Source organism: Crassostrea angulata, chromosome 7 (genome assembly GCF_025612915.1).
Source record: "Crassostrea angulata isolate pt1a10 chromosome 7, ASM2561291v2, whole genome shotgun sequence".
In the NCBI taxonomy this organism is placed as follows: Eukaryota; Metazoa; Mollusca; class Bivalvia; order Ostreida; family Ostreidae; genus Magallana; species Magallana angulata.
Genome location: NC_069117.1, coordinates 18,752,210 through 18,776,206, shown reverse-complemented (window position 1 = coordinate 18,776,206; position 23,997 = coordinate 18,752,210). Strand labels below are relative to the sequence as shown.

Genomic DNA, 23,997 nt, shown 5'->3' with positions numbered 1-23,997 from the left:
CTATCTACCTGTTCGCCTGGGTCCGTTCGCCCAGAGTCTGTTCGCCATCGTTCGCACTTAACCTTGCAATTGTTAGTACAATTTCCCGTTTGCTCTTTTGTACATACTGTACATTACATGTAAACACATTATGTTAAAATATCTTTTGATTTTAAGACGTTTCATTTGTTCAGCCATTTACTTTAACTTGCTTTTAATGTTTATTTTTTTTTAATCAGCCCATCATACGGCTATTCCGAACGTGGAGGACACTGCCGAACGCGGAGCAGTAGTCACGAAAAATAGAAGGTTTTTAATTTCCCTTCAAATTCTCCTATTTAAATGAAATACTTCAAATATCTCTTAATCTGTTAATTAGGTCTGAATCGTTAAAAATGATTAAAATAAATCTGTTCCTGCGCAGTTCGACAGCTGTTCTGAGTGATTAAAAAGGCATTGCCATGTTTTTGTATGCATACTTCTCAAACAAAATGACATTTAGGACTTCATATTTATTGCTTTTATATCTTTTGTTTCATTTTTGGAAGAAACAATTAAGTCAGTTCAAGAAATGTTTACATTCTTATATTCTTAAATGTACAAGATGGCCGCGCACCCCCCTTAAGCTTTTTTCAATTATAAGGTATAACATTCTATGAAATCGAGAATGAACTTTTTCCGTTGTTGATGTTTAACGTCAAATTCGTCCATATTTTTGTAAATAAAGACTAAGCGTGACCGTTCCTTGTCATTTCAACGCAATTTCATAGGATACAAATCTGTCAAAATTATTAATCTACAATCTCTCCAATTTTCTAGACATTATCTATACTCTGTCCCAAGATATTTTGGATTCACGTTTGGCTTAATTGTTTGATATTTATAAATACCTCAGGATCCAAACGATGTTCATTCAAAAGTATGAAAAATTTCCAAGATTTCTCAGTCAAAACGCCCCTGTTAGCTTATCAGGTTTTAATACAGTGCTAAAAAATGTTATGTCTACGGAGATTTTGCATTGCAGCAAGCCCGGATGATAACGTTGAAATATTGCGCGATGTATTCCGAGTGTATTCCGAATGGAGAAAAGATGTAAACATTCCCCATTATAAATCTCCGTAAGGAATCTGTTTTCGTTCCTGTGAATTTTTCCGAGTGAAAGATGATAATGTGTCAATGAAATTATCTTGGAAAATATCCCTTTCAACTATTTCAATTGCACTTCTTTCACAGGTAAGTGTAATTTTATTAAAAATCGTCCAAACGTGAATCCAAAATATCTTGGGACAGAGTATAATTATTATTTACATCTACCAAGTATGATTCCCTCTATTTCTTACGGAAACTTATAGTCAATTCATAGCTCTATAGAAACAGCCAGACTCCATTTATAGATTGGTCGAAATCTTACACAGCGGCTGAAACTGACGAGAAACTGACATGAATAAAATTGACACGCCCCGTTTATCGATTGGTCAAAACCTACAGCGACTAAGATATATCACGGACTGCGCGAAATAATCATGACGATGTCAGACTCAAAGTCTCACAGGAGACGATTTGGCTGTTTCTAAAGTATTTGTGGACATTAACAGTAATTTAGTGAATTTTACTTACTTTTCGTAAAAAAAATTACTGATAAGTCAAAAGAAAGATGTTAATATAAACAATAAAATGCTTTCTTTGGTGATTCGTGCGGGTTATGAAGGTAGCGAACATTGCAGAAAAGCATTTACATAACCCGCTAACCCCAGACGATTGGCTATTAGGAATAATTAAGCCAATTTACAAAGGCAAGGGCGACAGGAGTCAACCTGAAAATTATAGACCTATTACATTACTCAGTTGTTTAGGAAAACTTTTTACTAGTATAATATGTGACCGTTTAAACACCTTTGCTAACGAAATACACTTAATCAATGAAGCGCAAACAGGTTTTAGAAAGGGTTATTGTACATCAGATAATATAATATTTGTTATTGATTTTCTTTGTAAATATGCACTAAACAATAAGAGGAAACTATTCTGTGCTTTCATTGATTTTAAGCAAGCATTTGATACAGTTTGGCGAGATGGACTATGGACGAAAGTTCTTAAAAGTGGGATAGATGGAAAATGTTTGAGATTTATTATTAACATGTACAAGGGTATTAAATCAAAGGTAAAAATTGGTCAACATTTATCAGATTTTTTTATGTGTAACATAGGTGTAAGACAAGGAAAAAAATTGTCACCATTTTTATTTTCTCCTTTTATTAACGATTTGGAAGATTATTTATTAAGAAACCAGATAGAGGGTTTTACTTGTCCTTCTCTTCAAATACAGGATGATTTATTTGCTATGTTGAAACTCTGTCTACTTTTTTATGCCGATGACACTGTCTTGATATCTGAATCTGCGCCTGATTTACAAAAGGCATTAGATGTGTTTGCAAATTATTGTGATACATGTATATGGAAACTTAATGTCAATATAGCCAAAACAAAGATCCTCATTTTTTCAAAAGGTGCAATGTCAAAACGTAAATTTTTGTATAAAGGAGTAACTATTGAAAACGTAAAATCATTTTGCTACTTGGGTATTGTTTTATCAAGAAGTGGAAAATTTAATAATGCTAAAAAGCATTTAGTAGAACAAGCGTCAAAGGCATTGTATGGTGTTTTACGAAAAATACGTTATTTTAGCCTACCAATTAATTGTCAGTTAGACCTATTTGACAAGGTCATTAACCCAATTTTACTTTACTCGTGCGAAGTGTGGGGTTACGAAAATTTAGATGTTATTGAAAAGGTACATTTAAAATTTTTGAAATTTATTCTTAATCTTAAATCTAGTACTCCAAATTGTATGCTGTATGGAGAAACTGGAAGGTATCCATTGTCACTCTTTGTTAAAATTGAAATGATAATGTACTGGGCAAAAGTTTTGACAGCCCACGATTGTAAACTCACTAATGTAATCTATTGTTATTTTAATAGATGTTAATAAAATGGATCTTTTATACATCCATGGATAAAATGTATACGTGATATACTCAACTCGTGCGGGTTGTCACATATATGGGAAAATCAAACAATATGTAGTTATAACTGGCTTAAGTCAATAGTTAAAGAAATATTACAAAATCAATATGTACAAGATTGGAGAAGTATCGTAGATAACTCAACAAAATGTATTAATTATAGAATTTTTAAAACAAATTTCAATTTAGAAAAGTACTTGTTGATTTTACCTACAGATCTACGGATCACGTTTACAAAATTACGAACATGTAATCATCGATTCCCCATTGAAACAGGTAGATGGCATAATATCGAAAAACATTTAAGAAAATGTACAATGTGTGATTCTAATAGTATTGGGGATGAATTTCATTATATTTTAGAATGTACACATTTTGTAAACGACAGAAAAATGTTTTTACCCAAGAGATATTATGAAAACCCAAATATTATAAAATTTAACGAGCTCATGAATACTTTTAATGTAGAAAAACTAAAAAACTTGTCAATATTTATTAAGAAAATTTTCAAAGTCTGTTCTTCCAGAAACCAACTTTAACAACCTATTGTATTGTGATTTTAACCTTTTTTGTCATTATTACTTCTACTGTACATATGATCCTTGACTGTATTCGTGTACATTTGTATATACTGATTTTGAACCTCAAATACCAGTGAACTGGTCTTGAGCGAATAAAGAATTGAAATTGACGACGGACCCAATTCGCTTTGGGCATACAGTTGTGCAGCACAGGGGAGGGAATTGCAACGAAAATTATAAATTCACAATTTAAAACAAAACCCTTTTGACTTATGTCTAGCTTCTGACCTCAATGTATATTATGTATTCTGTATGTCACAATTCCTTTTAGACTGTAATTTTTAAAGCACATATATTTAAAAAATATAATGCTGTCTTTGGTGATTCATTCGGAATTTGAAGGTAACGACATTGCAGAAAAAAAATACATAACCCGCGTTAGCGGGTTATGAAAAATTTTTCTGCATTGATCGCTACCTTCATAACCAGAATGAATCATCAAAGAAAGCATTTTATTGTTTATATTAACATCTTTCTTAAAGCTAATTGATAAATTGATTATGAAAAGTAAGTAAAATTCACTAAATTACTGTCAATGTACGCAAGTACGTTAGCTCTAAGAAACAGCCAAATCGTCTCCTATCAGACTTTGAGTCTGACATCGATTATTTCGTGCAGTCCGTGATTTTTTCTAGGTCGCTGTAGGTTTGGACCAATTGATAAACAGGGCGTGTCTATATCTGTCCTGCCACTATCTTATCAGTTTCAGCAGCTGCAGATTTCGACCAATCGATAAACAGGGCGTGTAGATTTCAGTCTGGCTGTTTCTATAGAGCTATGAATTAACTATAGGTTTCCGTAAGAAATAGAGGGAATACTACTTTGTTGATGTAAATATAATGCAGTAATATTCCAAAGTGATCACCTGTGATCTACAGATCTACACAAATTAGTAAATGGTACATATCATTTAGATAAGAAGAATGAGAGTAACACGTTTATAAAGAGAAATATCGGAATATTAATTTTCAAAGTTTTCCATTTGGAATATTTCATTGTACGTATGTAAAGTTTTATCAATCCACCTATGAAGTCATCATTATATACTTTCCGTATATAAGCTTTTGTAGGAAATTGATGACAAACACATGATCCATTACAACTTTGTATTCTTATTTATCATGCTGTTAAAAAAAAATTGATCGGTAGAAGGGAAAATATGTTAAACAGTTTACACATATTAAGTGACCGTCATGCACCATTATATTTTGCTAGCGCTATTTTGTGTGTTTAAGGTATTCAATGTATAATGAAGGGATACTGAACAATTTTGAATCATTTTAAACTAGTTAAATATGTAATTGCTAGATAACAATGAAAGTGAAATGAACCCAATTCATACGACTGACAACATATAAGAAGCCGGTCATTTTGCACCTTAAATTTTTTTAAAGAGTTATTTCCCCATGTTAAAAAAAAGAAAATGTTAATTTCGACAAAATATCTGCGGTAAATGATTCATTTTATTTCATATTTTAATAAAGAAAAAGTTTATGCATGTATTAACCAATTGCAAGACAGTTTTACAAATTTTAAGTTACTTTTTACAATATCTTATCTTATTAAAACATACGTTGCCCATGGACATCAATGCAAAATTCAAGGTGTTGGAGTTATTGTATTTGATTACAACTTCAAAATGATTAAGAATATCGGACCATTCATTTATTAGGTACAAAATGTGGTCGTTATACATCGAATACCTTAAAAGATCTAGAAACTTGAATATTAACAAGAGGCCCATGGGCCACATCGCTCACCTGAGCAACACTGAGCTTAATTGAGTCATAATAAATGTGTGGACAATGTGGTATATTACATGTAAATCTTGTATAAATAAAAGTCCATCCCCCCGGATATTTTTGTGTTTATGATCCAGTCCCAGATGATTTTATAGTCATATCACATGTTGAGCATTGCAGTTCTCAAAAAGATCCTAAACAATTGTTTTTAAACGGGATATAAACCCATATCACACTCTGAACCCCTTGTGAGGCCCAAAAATCGTCCAGAGGCTAAAGTCTAAACAATTTTAAAGAATCAGCAATATGTCAAAATGCTTGCATATAAGTAAAACCATACATGATAACATTTCAGTTTTTGTGAATAATCAAAATGTTTTCCTCTGTACAACTAGATCCCCAATGAGGCCCCACCCTACTCCACAAAATTTTGATTTTAACGAATTTGAATCCACACTATCTGAAGTTGATATCACTTAAGTTACAGATTTTCCAGGCAAATGGTTTTTTAGAAGATTTTTGATTATATATTCCTACGTTAAAATATGCCCCCCCCCTCCCCGTTGTGACCCCATCCTACCCCCGGGGATCATGATTTGAAAAAACTTGAATCTACATAACCTGAGAATGCTTCCACAAAAGTTTTAGCTTTCCTGGCTCATTAGTTTCTGAGAAGAAGATATTAACAGACTGTTTACTATATACTTCTATGTAAATTTGACACCCCCCCCCCTTCCCATTGTTGCCCCACCCTACATCTACACTACCTGAGAATGCTTCCACAAAAGTTTTAGCTCTCCTGGCTGATTGGTTTCTGAGAAGAAGATTTTTAAAGATGTACTCAATATATTCCTATGTAAAATTTGACCCCCAATTGTGGCCCCACTCTACCCCCGGGAGTAACGCTTTTCACAGCTTTGAATCTACACTACCTGAGGATGCTTCAGCATAAGTTTCAGCTTTCCTGACAAACTGGTTCATGAGAAGAAGATTTTTAATGATTTACTCAATACCTGTATATTCCTTTGTAAAATTTGACCCCCCCCCCCCCCCATTGTGGGCCCGCCCTACCCCTGGGAGTCATGATTTTCACAACTTTGAATCTATACTACCTGAGGATGCTTCCACATAAGTTTCAGATTTCCTGGCTGATTGGCCTCTGAGAAGATTTTAAAAGATTTACTCTATATATTCCTATGTAAAAATTCCAACCCCAACCAACCCCACAACTTTGAATCCCCTTTGCTTAAGGATGCATTGTGCTAATTTTGGTTGAAATTGGTCCAGCGGTTCTGGAGAAGATAAAGAAAATGGGAAAAGTTTATGGACGACAGACAAAATGTGATCAGAATTGCTCATTTGAGCTTTCAGCTCAGTTGAGCTAAAAAGATTATATCTGCACTTATCTGTCTTATCAATATATTACGGAAGCGTATTAGTGCCACGTTGTAAAAAAAAATTTCTTTAAAATTCCAACTTTAAAATAAACAAATTCCAAGGTTTTCTTTTGATTTTAATTAGCTCTTATTGTGCCTTTTCTAAACCTGCATTTAATTAACAGGCACAACTACAAGTTTAATGAACAGTTTGCCAGTGATATAATGTATACTGTTGAAATGAAAGGTCTAATTTTAATAATATTTGTCAATGCCCCCAAAATTAAAATTATCTGCACAGTGTTGAATGCCATGATCACATAAACAAATAACACAAACCAAGTATAGGAAATGGGTAAAAGTTTATTTTTATAATGTATAAAAGCTACAATTATATAACAACAACCATTCTTAACAACTTTTCATCATGCCCCATTAGTGTAAGTAAATTTTGGTAACACAAATCAACTTGCATATAAAAAATATCGTAATTTAATTGACAAGGTTCAATATCTTACCCTGTTTTTATAAATGTTGAAATCTATCACAACAGACTGGATATTATACTGTCAACATCATGTATGATACCAGAATAAATAGCACATTGTCAGATAATAGTAATTCATCTCCTTCTTGAGCAGTCAGAGGTTCCAGTTTCTCACACTGGTTATAAAAATTATCTTTGCATAGAAATTCAAAAGAGATCACCGTTTGATGATTGAGCAAAGTTAGATGTGTGAAAAATTGGGACCAATAAAATGATAAAACAACAACATTTTTTCATAAAAATCAAATCCTCTTGAAAAAACATTTTTGCTCGAGACAAATTTGATGATCAGAAACTTTATGATCAAGCACAGATATTATAGCATTAATAATAAATAGCACTTATAGCTAGATAAAAATATAACAGGAAATTTTACTTTAAATCACTTTAGTGAAAGACTAGATGTCACAAGAATAATGTCTTCAACAATACAACTATCATAAATCAATATCATTAAAGCCTACAGATACTTCATCAACAAAACACCAAATGTTAACGAAAAGGAGAATGCGTGAAAACTCACATTTCTATCATTTTAATAATTGAATAACACTTTGATTTTCTAATGAATACATGCTATAAAATTTAATCCAACTTATGTAAGCGACATTTTTTAAAAAAGTTATCCAAGCTTATTGCAATTACATGTATATTAAAAAATCATTATTATACTGTCATTTAATCATTACTTGAGTAATTTATCACACACACATAAAGACTAGTTAATGGTTCATGTATCTTAGAGACAACAAACTATGTTACTTTGGGCTTGGCTCCTCTATCTTCAGATAAGCTTCTCTGGTAAGAAGAGTGGTCACGCAAGGTGCATCCACTGTCATTTTTTGATTACTGTAATATTTACAATATAGACGGTTCATCCGTGTGAGGAGTTTTTGGATCTCTAAGGGATGTTCAGGTTGTCCGGGTTGTTCAGGTTTCAGGACATACTGTTCAAATCCTTTAATCCAGGTGTCAAGAGCTGTTAAATACATTCCAAACAAACTGACATATATCTCAATGCTCAAGTTTGAAGACAACATAGACCTTATTTGTTTGACAATGTTATTTTTTCTTTACTGAGATTGCATTGTCTAATAATTATGAGTCAGATGTTGATTGCATGTTCATAAAATGTATATAGAGTTGTATTAAGCATGTTAAGAGGTCAAACATGGTTTAACAAGACGCAAAATGGTTATTTACATCCACTTGGTATGTATAGTAAGAGTACTGATTTTGTTCATACTGCTTGAGAAAAAAAGGAAATATCGTAATCTATATAACCTTGAATAGTGAATTAATTTGTCTATGTATGAGGAAAAATGTGATTTTTTTTAAATTACCAATTTCTTTAGCACAGGTATATATCAAAAAGTCTGCCTCTTTTGGAATCTTCTTTGGCTGTGGTGCCTCTGTTTCTGCCTTTGTACCGTCCTTCTTGTCACCAGGAGCTTCTTCCAACTGTAAAATATTTTCAAATTATATCTTGTAGTTTCATTATTTCATGCAAATTCTCAATTCTGAGATTCTACAGTATTGTATCAAGTCATGAGAATATAAAATTGCAAGAGCCAAATTAATTGTTTGTTAAGGTTTGTTCTACACATGTATCCATGCCAATTTTAATTAAAATCTGTCACTTAGAAAGGAAAACATTTGGGTTGTCTCAAAAACTTTCAAACAATCCTCATATATGATGATGATGATGATGATGATGATGATGATGATAAATTTTGGAAGTTTAACTGAATTAAGGTACATGTACATTATAAGTACCTGTAACATGAATATCTTGGGTTTCAAGAGAAGACCTCTACATTTGTTTCCCTTCAGACATTCTTGAAGATCAGAGACAGGTAGTTGCATACCTGCTGTTGGATTTTTGGGTGATTGGGTCTCATCATAACAAGTAATTACGCCATCTTGTCCATAAGACAAGACCATGCAGATAAAACAATAATCATCCTCTAAGTCCTCTCTAGCAGCCACTAAATAAAGATGAAATAAAAGTCAACAACATTGAATTGAAAAAAAAGCATGAAATTCTATTCCTAAAGAAGTGATGTTTGTGAAACACTTATGACCCCTCCCTTGGAGACTTCTGCGAAAATAATGAATGGAATGTTGTTGGAATGAAATAATTGAAATTTTTTGAAGTCCAAGGGGCATAACTCAGCTTTCAAAAATTGCTCGATTGTACCAAAAATCGAACTTGATCTAGATATTATTAAGATAAAGCTGAACAACAAATTTCATTTGATTTAAAAGTGCAACCCCTGAAAAGAAAGCGAAAGGAAACTGCATATAAATGGAATTTTTCTAGGTCAAAGGGGCATAACTCAGTCAAAAATTGGTCGATTGCACTTGACCTAGATATTATTAAGATAAAGCTGAACAACAAATTTCATTTGATTCAAAAGTGCAACCCCTGAAAAGAAAATGAAAGGAAACTGCAAATAAATGGAATTTTTCTAAGTCAAAGGGGCATACCTCTGTCAAAAATTGCTCGATTGCACCAAAAATCTAGAAATTATTATGATAAATATGTATACCAAATTTCATTTTAGTATGTGCAAACTCGGCGAAGAAAATGAACAGAAACCATATCATTGGTGGACTGACAAAATGACTGACAGACGGACAGCAAAAAAGTAATATGCCCTCCCTTCTTCTTATCATGGGGGCATTATAAACAACAAGCCCATGGGCCACATCGCCCACCTAAGCAACAATATCCATTATGAAAATAGATTTATGGAGTCATAATATACAAACTACGTGGAAAATGTAGAAGAATAGCTAGATCCTGTGTATTTTCAAGTTTTTCTCCAGATATTCTCCTGTTAAACATTGAGCTCCTTTTGTTTCAGGATAAATTCATAGTCATATATTTACATCTGCCAAGTATTATTCCCTCTATTTCTTACGGAAACTTATAGTTAATTCATAGCTCTATAGAAACAGCCAGATTGAAATCTACATGCCCTGTTTATTGATTAGTCGAAATCTACAGCGGCTGAAACTGACAAGAAAGTGACAGGACCCAACTTGACACGCCCAGTTTATTGATTGGTCAAGACCTATACAACTACCTGAGAAAAATCACGGACTGCACGAAATAATCATAATGATGTCAGACTCAAAGTCTCACAGGAGATGATTTGGCTGTTTCTTTTAGTTAACGTACTTACGTACATTAACAGTAATTTAGTAAATTTTACTTACTTTTCATAATCAATTTATTAATTGGCTAAAAGAAGATGTTAATATAAACAATAAAATGCTTTCTTTAATGATTCATTCGGGTAATGAAGGTAGCAATCATTGCAGAAAAACATTTACATAACCCGCATTAGCGGGTTATGTATTTTTTCTGCTATGTCGCTACCTTCATATCCCGAATGAATCACCAAAGAAAGCATTTTATTGTTTAAATCAAACGCTGAGTATTGCAGTTCTCAAGATCTGAAACAATTGTTGAGTTCATGTATCCATAAACCTACCAGGTACATCAAATGTTGAGCCCCTGGGGTGGCTGGGGTGTCCCACCTACCCCTAAATATCATGATTTTGATAAACTTGAATCTAAACAATCTGTGGATGCTTTCATCCTTTTAAGAAAATGTTACACCTATGCAGATGGTTTTTTTAAAAGAGATACCATTTTTAAAGATTTTTCTATGTACACATTCATATGTAAAAATTTTATCTAATTAGTTTTAGCTTTTCTGGAAGTTTTCTGGAAATTTTGAAGAGAAGATTTTTTTAAATTACCAATAAATTTTCATACTTTTTAATTAATTATCTCCCCTTGAAGCAGGATATGGCCCTTCATTTTACCAAATTTGAATCCCCTTTACACAGTTATGATTTGTGTCCAATTTGGTTGAAATTGGCCCAGTGGTTCTGGAGAAGAACTCGAAAATGTAAAAAGTTTACACAGGACAGACAGATGAACAGAGACAGGCACTTGACAAAGAGTGAACAGAAAAGCTGACTTGAGTTTTCAGATGAGGTAAAATCAATGAAAGAAAAAAATTTAAAGAAATTTAGAATGCACAGCACAACAAAATATTCTGGCCAATTAAAGTTATTGTCCATATAAGTTAATGAAAAACTAATTTATAGTAACAATTTAGCATTCATTGTGGCCTTGTGTACCAATTCCAAAAAAATTACTTAATTACCTGTAGATTTAAATATACTTACTATTTTGCAATAATTGGATCATTTGTGATTTGGTTTGGTTTTTGTGAACTTCAATACATGCATCTGTAAACCCCATCTTGTTTAATGTTACCTTCATTTTAACCAAGTTCTCATCCTCTCCTTTAACTTCTCGAGTCAGGCCAGCGTAATCCTTATTCTGGACAATGAGCACTTTGCCCATGTATTTTTTAGGAGTATACCTATAACAAACAAACAAAATAAAATAGTATCTTACAATACAAAATTGTACCATAAGGTATTGTATGATATGAAATAAATCTAATTTATGTTCCTATAATGTTGAATCACATCAACATATTATTCTACAGCATATAACATATGTATTGAGGTACAAAATTATAATTCTATATCTAATCTATACATTAAATGTACCTTTAAGTCTCCAGGCATTATGGGTTTCTGATAGTCTAACACTAAAAGCTTCCCCTAATAATTGTCTCCTCAGTCTACAATTTTGAAACTCTATCAGCTTTAACCTTAGTATTTGTATATCGCCAATACTAAATCAAAGTAGTCATCATAATATACAGTTTCTAGCTATATAAACAGGATGCTGCATTTGACCTGTGAAAAAAGGCATCATGTGTTTCCGATACTACAAAATATATGATATTCGATCATCAACAAATTTTTACAAAACTAGTTATTATAAATTAAAGTGAAATAACCCTTTGAATATATCTTTCATTTTTTATTTTCTATTCTATAATATGTTTCATTGACTTTGAAGGTTTTATTCTATATTGAATTGTTCAAATACTAAATGCACTGTAATTCACCCCATAACCACAATTCACCACTGATGCATTTTACAATACTATTATTTGTATGATTTTTAGGTACCTTTTTATTACAGAAAAAGCTTAATTCTTAGGGCTCTTAGGCTTCAAAACTTAAAAAAAAATTTACAAAGTCACGTGACAATTCTAGCATGAAAATGGTTCATCAAATCTTGAAGTATGTTCTACCACACAATAAGCAAGTTAAGATACTGTGTTATTATAGTTAATATTTAAAGTAATTTTACGGACGTAAATTAAAGTGATAGTAAAAATTGAGTAATTGTGTGATTTTAAGCTTTTTTATGCAGCATAACTTCAGTGTTATATTAGACAAAAAGAATTTCTATACGTCCCATGTCCTAAGCAATAACAGAATGTCATTTTTGGGAAAATTGACTATTGGAGACAAATGACTGTCATAATTTGATACAATTTTTGACATTTTATGCTCATAGACTTGAAGTAACAGTTTACACTGAGCTCTGGTTGACATTTAAACAATAGAATGCTTACTGTGATGATGATCATGAAGGTATGAAAATAGTGATCATTGCAGTAAAAATACATAACCCATTAATGCTGGTTGTGTGAATTTTTTCTGCAATGATCACTACCTTCATGAGCCTGCATGAATCAAAGAAAGTATTTTATTGTTTATATGTACATCTTTCTTTTAAAAATTTATTGAATTAATCATAAAGAGTAAGTATTAAAGTAACTAAATTTTTGTTAATGAACATCAGTAAATTAAATAGAAGAAAGAGCCTATTCTTATGGCTAGCCAAATGCACAAAATTGAGCTTAACATAGTTCCATTTAATATGATAAACTAGGTTTATCAACTGTAATCTATATAGTGTACAATTCATAGTTTTACAAATTGTGAACTTAATATACAGAGTATATTTATCAGATAACAGTGTTTTGCAATCACAAATGATTGTTTTCAGTGTTAAACATAGTTAAACTTTATACTTTTAAAACATAGATTATTGTGTTAACATTGGTTTACAGATGTAATATAAATATCAACGTCGTTATTATTAACTATAATTCACAACTGATAAACCTATAAGTCTGTCCCAAGTTGTTGCTTCCATCACTTTTTGATGATTTGTAATTAAAATATAAACAAACCAGCAGTCAATGAATTACAATTCAAATTGATAAAAGGGGAAAAATCTAAGATTTCTTCATTGATACCCAGAGAATTTCACAGGAACGAAAACAAACATCGTACAGAGATTCAAAATTGGACATGCTTACATCTTTTCTCCATTCAGAAGTACTCAGGACACCTCACACAATTTTTTAATTTTATCATCTGGGGTACTTCATGTCTTTTGCACTGCAAACAAATCCCTGTAGACTTATTCTAAATTTGGTTGAGTATTGAAACCTGAAGCGGCAGAGGGGGCGTTTCAAAACAGATAATCTGGACTATTTTCATTTTAGTGAATGAATGTACCGTAGTTTAGGTGCAAGGTATTTATGATTATCGAGATACATGTATTAAGCAAAATGTGATGGAAGCAGAAACTTGGGACAGAGTAGACTCTTTATATAATGGCGTGCGATCAGTTCTCGCCATGTACCATTTCTCGCAAGTGCATATTCTCTTTTGAGAAGTGGACAGGCATAGCCTACATCCACTATGCCTGTCCACTTCTCAAAAGAGAATAGCAAGTGCATTGTTCCGTCATTTTCATATATGATTTTCTGAGTTGATAAAATGACGTAACAGTGCAATGGCGAGAAATGGTACTAAACCAGAACTGGTCGCACGCCAGTATACATGGTATAGTTTATCACCCATACTTAGTATATACGTCCCTGGTTTTTAGCTCATTTTTGTGAATGTGTCGCCCTATTCATATTGTTTTTTAGATGTCAATTGTTATAACTTTAATAAATTAACTGACATATAAAACAAAATCTACTCGCTTTGCCATTTTAACATACCTTAATCCCGGCATATCCAAAATAACAAATGTTCTACTTTCGGTTTCACGTTGATCTCTGAACAATTAGCAACCTTTGGCTAGCTCCGCTGGCTACGCTCCCCACGGATTTACGTCATTGTCAACAGTGTGACGAGAAGTTCCGAATGTATGACAAGGACACAAACTTAGCATGGGCCTAATCAACGTACAAAACACGATAAACTGATAGTTTTTATTATATATCAGTCTTGACAAAACACGAAATAACAATGAACGATAAGACAAATTTCTACCAGACCGGAAATTAAAACACTCTCCTCTGTTTACTCTTTACCTGATGCAGAGACTGAAACATTTAAGATGGTTATCGAGCCATGTATTATCTCGTAGAGTAAATGGCGTCAAATGTTTTGGATCTTCATTATTTGGTGTTAAACAGCATCAATTCTTTTTAAGCAGGTGAGGTAACATGAATCTGCAATTTAATCTCGAAGCTCGCTGGTAGGATTTTGCCTGTTGTTCATTTATTTGTAATAGATAATTAAAATTTTCAAGTCATGTGGTGAGATTGAATTCTATGGGTAACCTGGATAACTGGACTAAAGCGTAGAAACTACCCCAGTGCTTAGTCAGGATATAAATTTTAATATAGTCATGCAGTTTTATTTCTTTCCTTGTCAGTTTGATGATTATACCAGTATACTGTCCCAATCCCCCAAGATATTTATACAACACATTTTCGTGCATTATTTAATAATAATGAGAATTCACATTTCTGGAAAGCTACTGCAATTATAACACCATAACATAGAAAGGGTGTTCAAAGGTTATAACTGTATAATCCATAAGACTTATTTTGATGTCACAAATGTTGAATACTCGCATGCAGTTAACAAAGTGCAATGTCACAATTAAAATTCAAACTTGTGGCTGTTACATTAACTCTTTCAATAATTTGAACTTTCCCATATGATAAAACAGATTTTAAGTTGCAGACAATGAAGAAAGTTTAATATATTTAAATATTTGCATCAAATCATTATTTTTTTTCTTAAATATTGTTTCCTTGCTTTGGCCAGATCTTTTTTTAACGTCAAAATGTATATTTCTGGTGATTTTAATTAGCCAGAATAATTCATTTTCTCAGAAAGTACAATTCATTTGTACGTGCACTTAACTAGAGCAATTAACACCCAAAACAAAATACAATATTTATTTTTTGCATTTGCGTTCTTGCATTACAGAAAGTCACTCCCACACAATCTGCAATATTCAACATCAATATTCTGCAATATTCAACATCAACCATATATGAAAACTTCTGAAGTTTTCATTTGACAAGCAGCTTGTCATATATGCTCAAGAGCACATTACCATAATACCGGCATACTCAGTAAGAACCTTATCAAGTACTGATTACCTCAACCATACACTTTAAACTTTTCCGTGCAAAGTTTGAACGCCAGAATGAATACATATCGAACACGACTTACCTACAAAACCTTAAGCCCAGCCTATCTCTTATTGGCGTTTCCACAAAAGAAAATAATTATTTTCTAAATTATATTTTATTTTAATCTATGTTATATTGTTAATGTTATGTACAATTATTTATTTAACCATTAAGCAATGTTGGACTTTGATGTTCTTTAATGTGTCATCAGTAGAGCCATGGCATCAGGTGGAGTAACAAGCAAGAGCAATGAAAAAAGGAACCGGCTGTCCAAAGAGCTGTCTCCATATTTGCTGCAACATGCATTAAATCCTGTTGACTGGTATTATGATTTATTTACAGTTTAAAATAAATATAATATGTACTGGTGGTATGTAAAATAAAATATACCATTTTCTCAACCTCAATCATGGAATCACAGCGAGACACCAAAATAAATGGAAAATGAAAATTTGCACAATCGAAACTAAGAACATGAGTTATTGAAAGCAAAGTAGCCTTACTGCCTCTACCCAAATTGTCAAATTCATGGCCCCATCAGGGGCTCTGGTTTCACTGGGCTCTGTTGGTCATATAGTGAATTTTAATGAATTATGTAAAAAAAAAATCTTCTTATCTGTATTCTTATTTTTGACAAGTAAGTATTACATGGTTATAATGAACAAGTGTGACTCTACCAAGTTTGTGAAGTTCATGGTTTCTGGTGTTAGGGCATTATTTTAGGTCATATAGGGAATTTGTATAAATAATTTAAAAATTGCCTGTACACCTAGCTGACAGTCTTCGAACATCCTTATCATGTACTTAATGTGCCTGCCAGGATTAGGAAAAAAGTCACTACAAAGATTTTAAATTCATAACCGCTGGTGTGGTTTTGATGCTGGATGAAGCCATATAAGTTTTAAAATGCATTTTTTAATTTTTATAAAATATCCCTATACTCTTGTTGCTTAAAAGCTTTGAAAAAATGTTCTATTTTGCCTTATCAGGTATCCATGGGGTCAGGAAGCTTTTGATAAAGCAAAGCTGGAAAATAAGTTGATTTTCCTGTCAGTTGGGTATTCTACATGTCACTGGTGTCATGTGATGGAACGAGAATCATTCGAAAATGAAGAAATTGGTCGTATATTGAATGAGAACTTTGTCTCCATTAAGGTAGACAGGGAAGAGAGGCCAGATGTAGATAGGGTCTACATGACATTTATTCAGGTAATTTTAAGGTGACTGAACACAAATATATTTTTTGATGGGTTTATAAAGTATTCTTTTTGAAATGTGATGTCACAAACAACAGACTGATGCACGTTCTTTATTATTTGCAAAATTAGGGTTTTCTATTTTTAAAGAAAGACCATCTTGTTTTTCTGTGGATTATTTTATTATTGCTTGGTATCACTCAGGGCAAAAATAACCCTGAATACAGTACATGTAATGCATTGGTGTGTTGGATGTAAAGAGGTCAAGCATTTAAAGCAGAGGTGTTTTTTTTTTAAATAGCAAGGTAAAAAGACTCTCTCAGTTGCAAATATTAATATTTGGTCATAAAGTCTGGAAATTAACATTTTTGCTGCATATATAGCAATAAATTCTACAGTATCTGTGTAGTGACACAGATTTTTATGTTGTAGGCCACTGTAGGCGGGGGAGGGTGGCCAATGAGTGTGTGGCTGACTCCAGAACTGAAGCCGTTATTTGGAGGGACCTACTTTCCGCCAGATGACAGATATTATGGACGACCAGGGTTTAAAACAGTTTTGACAAGTCTTGCTGAGCAAGTAGGAAATTTATTTTTCTCAAAAAGCATGAATAAAAGTTAAATGAATTTCTCTTATGATTATAATGAACTTGTGCATGTACTATGAATCATGTGCTTTAACTTAATAAGCTTTAAAACTTTAATATCTTCAATGGATATGAACTTAAAACATCTGTATCTATTGAACTCCTACAGTGGAAGACAAAGGGACCTGTTTTAAAGGAGCAGTCCTCGGTCATTCTACGGACCCTCCAGGAGGGGACCAGTGCCTCCGAAGCCCCAGGACAGTCCCTCCCTGACGTCAAAGACTGCACAGAGAAATTGTATTATCAGCTAGAAAGATCCTTTGATCAGGAAGATGGAGGGTTTTCAAAAGAACCCAAATTTCCACAACCAGGTTTGTGGAGTTTTCAACTATTTTTTATCAATATCTGCATGAAACAATCAGCATTAAGTAATTTAAATTTTTAAAAATAACTGATTATTATTAACTAACACAGTAATATATTCCAGATACATGTACAAAGACTTCATATATTTATTTAACAATCTTTTTTTTCAGTCAATTTCAATTTCCTTTTCCGTTTGTATGCCAAATATAAGGATTCCTTCAGTGATATGGCAAACAGCAGTCTAGAAATGGCAACATTTACACTCAACAAAATGGCAAAAGGAGGGATATTTGATCACATTTCTAAGGTATCACTTAATTTTCTGGTTGATTAATGCATGGTTTATCTGTCTGATAAGACATATTTCTTGATAAAAACTTCAGTTTAAACTTATTAATAGAAATAAATTAACTTGTTCAGTTCTTTGCAACATTTTATCAACATTTTCCTGCTCTATGTAAATATGCATAAACATGTATGATTTCACTAGTGTTATAAATGAAAGAAATGATATTTTACCCCTAGGGCTTTCACAGATATTCTACAGATGCTGTTTGGCATGTTCCTCATTTTGAAAAGATGCTGTATGACCAGGGGCAGCTTCTCTTTAGCTATGCTGAAGCGTATCAGGCAAGTCTATATATACTCATTTAACATATCAACCACTGTAATCTGTTTACCTACAACGATGATTAGAATATTTCAACAGAATGATGTTTAAAATAAAGTTATTGCTGTCTCTGTTCTACTTTTTGCCAGCTTGATGGCTATGGTGTCGATATTTAGCAAAGCAGCATTATTATCTTCAAGTATTTACATGTATATTGGCATTATATTTCAGATCACAAAACAAGATGAATTTGCAGAGGTAGTACGAGACATAGCTGAGTACACCATGAGAGATTTACTGAATCCAGTAAGTTTTTTAAAGACAATTAATTTACACATAGATCAACAACTGACACAAGGTATTTTAGTTTAAAAGTTAATAGATATCCAAGAGTTTTATCAGAGAATACTTATCTAAGTGATTCTGTCCACAGTGTGGAGGGTTTTATAGTGCTGAGGATGCAGACTCCTTACCAACAGCAGAGAGTCCAGAAAAGAAAGAGGGGGCCTTCTGTGTCTGGACCTATCAACAGATACAGGATATCCTAAAGGAGAAGGTCAAGGACAACCTCTCTCTGGCCCAGATCTTCTGTTACCACTTCAACATCAAAGAAAAAGGAAATGTTAATCCGATGCAGGTGAATTTAATTATGCTATTACTGTAGTTTGTTAAGTGTTCTACCTTTTCACACTGACTAGATAATTAAAGTATTGATGGAGTTAAACAATCGAACAGGAGGAGTATAATTATTGAAAAAAAAATGGCTAAGACAATATCAGTGTAGGCCTACCTCATTTTCAGAGAATTTGCAGACATATATTTTTATGGTTTTAGTAAAAAAAAAAATCACACTTTCATGGATATATAATCAGTGGACCTACGAGTGAAGATTGGTGTCACTTTATCAGTAATTCATTATATATCTTGAATCAAATCTTGAATAATGAAGCTAACACTTATAGCATCTTGTTTTGTCATTTATTCTCTCCCTGTTAAACAGGATCCTCATGATGAGTTACTGAACCAAAATGTGTTGATTGTAAAAGACTCAGTGGAGGAAACAGCTCAGAAGTTCTCTTTGAATCCTGTTGAAGTAAAAGATGTTCTTGAAAAGTGTAGAACTCTTCTATACAAGGAGAGACAAAACAGGCCCAGACCACACCTTGACGATAAGATAGTAGCTGCTTGGAATGGTATTTTAAAAAATAAAACATTACTTCATTTTGCTCAAAAAATGAAATTTTTCCTTTAATATTTATGGCTTTTTTCCCTAAAGACTGTTCAATGGCAGTTATAAATATTTTATTATTGATAAGGATTAGTCAAGTTATACAATTAAGGTTTTTTACAGGTAAACAGGAGTCCTACAATTTTTATACGTTTATTGATATTTGACAGGTTTGATGATTTCTGGACTGTCCAAGGCGGGGCAAGCCCTAGGGGAGTCTCTGTTTGTAGATCAGGCTGTAAAGACTGCCTCATTCCTCCAGAACCACATGTATGACAAGACCAGCAGTACCCTGTACAGAACCAGCTATGTAGAGAAGGACTCCATCTCCATGGGGCAAGTTACTAGATTACAACTCACTAAACATTAAATCAACAGACATTGAGACAAATAGATGTGAAGTTACTGTCACAACTGATTGATTACTGGTACCTGGTAACAGGCAGTGAGTTCACAGACCTAGTGTTAGCAGGCAGAAAGTAATAGACACCAAAGTCAAAAGACAATTGTTAGTAGACATTAAATCAAAAGACTGGAGACCATAGACCTAAAGATGTAGATAATAGACATCTAAACAAATAGACACTACCAGGGTAATTTAAGACATTTGCTTGAATCAACAGATTTCAAGTCAATTATATTGTATACACAATGTTACTACATTTACCAATACATATTGAATAAGTTGACATTGAACTAAAGTCAAACAGACTTTTAAGTCAACATAAGTTAATTGCATCCAAACACTTCATATTGAGAGACATCAGGACAAAGACCTACATCTAACTAAAAAACACAGTAAAAGGCATTTGGTCGTAAGTCACCAAGGATGTTGGTTGGGACAATTACAGCAAGTCGATTGATACAAAAATATCCCTTCAGATATCTATCTCATGTTAATGCTTACAACTCATGTCCCAACCATAGTTTAAGCACTTTTAATGATGGTCTGATTAAGCCATGTTTGGATTGCTATCATGTTAAAAATATTCTGAAAATCCGGGTTGAAAATGACAAATTATGATAGACTTTCAAAAAAGAATTCTTAAAATATACAGAATAATGAGGGAGCGCAAATGTTCGTCACCTACCGGGGTAGTTTGTGTTCAGATTTGTTTTCGTTATCACCCTTGGGATTCATTTTTAGGTCCTCTCCAATAGAAGGCTTTGTGGATGATTATGCTTACGTTATCCGGGGTCTTCTAGACTTGTACGAGGTCTGTCAGGATGAGCAATGGGTACAGTGGGCCGAGGAATTACAGGAGCGACAGAACGGTTTGTTCTGGGACAGCGAGGGCGGGGCTTATTTCAGCAACAGCGGCAGAGATGCCTCCATTGTCCTTAGGCTCAAGGATGGTATGTACTTTTAGTGTTGTGTCATATGCTCCTTGAAAGCCCAACAAAAAAAAACAAAAATCCAGGATTCTTTATGACACCTATTATGACACCTATGAAACATTGTCAATTAATGCAGTCATGTACTACTATAGTCTGTCCCAAGATATTTATGCAGCACATTTGGACAATTTTTGAAAAAATTATACATACCTGTGAAAGAAGTGCAATTGAAATCAATGAAAGGGAAAATTTCCAAGATAACTTCATTCACTCATTATCATTTTTCACATGGAAAAATTCACAGGAACGAAAACAGATTTCCTACAGAGATTTATAATGGGAAATTTTTTTGACATCTTTTCTCCATTCAGGAGTCACTCGGAATACATCGCACACTTTTTCAACGTTATCATCCGGGCTTAACAATGGCTGATGCAATGCGAAATCCCCATAGACTTCCTATTTTTACCCATGTAATGAATCCTGACAAGCTAGAGGGAAATCTTGGGATTTTTTCATACTATTGAATGAATGTTGTCTGAATCAAGAGGTATTTATAACTATTGAATAATTTAAGAAAATATGCGGCAAAAATAACTTGGGACAGACTATACCAGTTTTCTTTTTACTGAGATACACTGATCTTGTTCTTGATTCTTTACCCTTATTCATCTGCAGTATTATGGTTATCTTTTATAACCATGCATTTTTATTCCTGCATGTTTAAGGTTTTTAAACCTCAAGCTTTATTTTCTTTGTTCGTTGTAGATCAGGATGGTGCAGAGCCGTGTCCTAACTCGGTGTCCGTCAGCAATCTGGTCAGGCTTGGAGCTCTATTAAACAATCAGGATTACACCGAGAAAGCTGTGACCATTCTCAAGGTGTTCTACGAGAGACTGACAAAGATACCCATTGCTATACCAGAGATGGTGTGTGGACTAATTCTTCTACAGGACACTCCCAAACAGGTGATTTTGTTTGTCTCTGATTTGACTGTAGTAGTACCATAGTTAATTAACATTCAATGAGATTCTTTGAGACTAAAAACATTTGACAGACATCTCTTCGAAAAGAGATGTTCTTCAAAATGCTTTAGTCTCAACAAATCTTGCAGAGGTTATACCATAGCCTTTGTGAAGAAGTTTAAAATTAAAAGCTGTTTTATATGTGAATGTCAAATCATTATACTACGGATCCGAAGGAGAAGGGGGTATACTGTTTTTCCCTTGTGTGTCTGTCTGTCCTTCTGTCTGTCAGTCTGTCCGTAACAAAAATTTCTGTCACATTTTTCTCAGCAACTATTGCAGATGCTTGAAATTTTTAACACACTATTTGTCTAGGCATGCCATATCGTGGGATATATTTTTGTACCAATCGGACGTCAACTTCCTGTTAAATGGCGACTTTGTTTTTTTTAGCCTTAATTTTCAAACAAATTTCTGTCAAAGATTTCTCAGCAACTATTTATCACAGATGCTTGAAATTTTAACACACTATTTGTATAGGCATGCCATATTATATGAAAAGAGCAGGATTGCCCTCTGAAAATCCCCCCCCCCCCCTCCCTACAAAGCTAATTCAAGGGTAGGATTTCTCCCACAAAAATTGCATTCTAGCAACAGGTTTCTGAGGAAATGATATTTACTTTAGAGTAGAACTTTTCCACTGAGCCAGTTTTCCCCTTCAAAGCTTCTCCATCATCTTACAGCTCATCCAAACTTAATTTCAATAATTTGAATGCCGTATTTATCTTCCTTTTCCATGATCATCACTCTACTCAAAAGATGTAAAAAAGAAGGGGGAAGGGGTCACTATGCTTGTAGATTTAAAATTCTCTTTAAACTCACACAACAGGAGTCAACATCCTAAAAGAATGTTTAATCAGTTAATACTTCATTAAAAATCTCATTCTGGATGAAAATAGAAAAGGAAAATGATGAGAGCAAGGACACCTACCCCCTCCCCACTATGAAAGTCTGCTGTTGAGCTGAACATAATTTCCTCTTTTCGGAAGGGGGTGGTATATAATAATTTTCAGTGCAATATCCTTCTCTATAATACCAGTACTCACAAAATACTTAAATTCAGGTATTAAACTATGATGGTTTTTCTTTATTTTTAACAGATTGTTTTGGTTGGAAATCCAAACTCGGATGATCTTAATGCACTGAAAAACTGTGTTGCCAAGCATTATTTGCCAAACAAAATTACTATAACTTGTGATGGAACAAGTGACAAATTCATGAAGGCAAAATTGGAGTTTTTGAACTCATTAACAAAGAAAGATGGCAAAGCGACTGCCTATGTGTGCGAGAACTACACCTGTGATCTTCCTGTTACCTCTGTCGCTGATTTAGAGAGGGTTCTGAAAGTCAATCCTTAAGTGCTACTGTGTAGTAACTTGATCAATATGAATTTTATACATATGTTGTGTGTTTTTAAAATATATACAGATATACTGTTTGTGTAATGGTTTCAAACTAATTATACCAGAAAAAGCAAATGTTTTGAACTTGTTCATGTATATATGAATTATTAAACCAAAATATACCTGAGTGGAATGATTTGAATGAGAGCATTAATGTATTTCTAATCAATTTTTAAGCTTAAAATCAAAAGTGTCATGACATTTTCTAAACATAAAGTTCATGCTGGATTGAAAGTTGCTGTAAAGACATAAACACAGAATTGTTTTAACTACCACGTACCGGGGTACTTCAAAAGTTGGCATCTTTTAAGAAGCTGTAATATGCAAGACTAATTTAGGTAGATAGTTTGGTCGATTGGAGAGTTGCAGGAGTAATCCTAACTTGCTTGTTGGCAGTATGGAGATCTCAGGTAGATCTACTTTCTAGGTAGCAGATAGACGTTGGAGATATCCTGGACCAGTTCTAGCAAAGGAATATACCCCTAGAGAAAATCCCCCTTTTTTTTAGGACAAGAGCATGTTCAAGTTTTTAGAGTATTGGTAGGTGAACTGTGATGGTCATATTTAAATTAATTATTACTGTCCAGTC

The 23,997-nt window shown here is 33.2% G+C and overlaps 2 protein-coding genes across 3 annotated transcripts; one reads left to right on the top strand and one right to left on the bottom strand.

Annotated features, from left to right (window-relative positions):
* Positions 1–7,046: 7,046 nt before the first annotated feature.
* On the bottom strand, positions 7,047–14,375 carry LOC128192026 (caspase-7-like). Its single transcript, XM_052864423.1, has 5 exons — positions 14,223–14,375; positions 11,458–11,657; positions 9,025–9,236; positions 8,592–8,709; positions 7,047–8,227 (listed from the first exon to the last, which is right to left on the bottom strand). Exons 1-5 carry the CDS (start codon positions 14,234–14,236, stop codon positions 8,007–8,009), a joined length of 765 nt encoding a protein of 254 aa, XP_052720383.1. The 5' UTR covers positions 14,237–14,375; the 3' UTR covers positions 7,047–8,006.
* A 27-nt stretch (positions 14,376–14,402) lies between these two features.
* Positions 14,403–23,530, top strand: LOC128192020 (spermatogenesis-associated protein 20-like). 2 transcript variants are annotated; one of them, XM_052864417.1, is made up of 14 exons: positions 14,403–14,662; positions 15,871–15,978; positions 16,646–16,865; positions 17,285–17,431; positions 17,608–17,809; positions 17,975–18,111; positions 18,330–18,434; positions 18,646–18,720; positions 18,848–19,051; positions 19,415–19,607; positions 19,813–19,978; positions 20,790–20,998; positions 21,749–21,948; positions 23,106–23,530. In XM_052864417.1, exons 1-14 carry the CDS (start codon positions 14,541–14,543, stop codon positions 23,361–23,363), a joined length of 2,346 nt encoding a protein of 781 aa, XP_052720377.1. In that variant the 5' UTR covers positions 14,403–14,540; the 3' UTR covers positions 23,364–23,530. The 2 variants fall into 2 exon arrangements, with proteins under 2 accessions (XP_052720377.1, XP_052720376.1); XM_052864416.1 differs by having other exon boundaries at positions 15,868–15,978.
* The last annotated feature ends 467 nt before the right edge of the window (positions 23,531–23,997 follow it).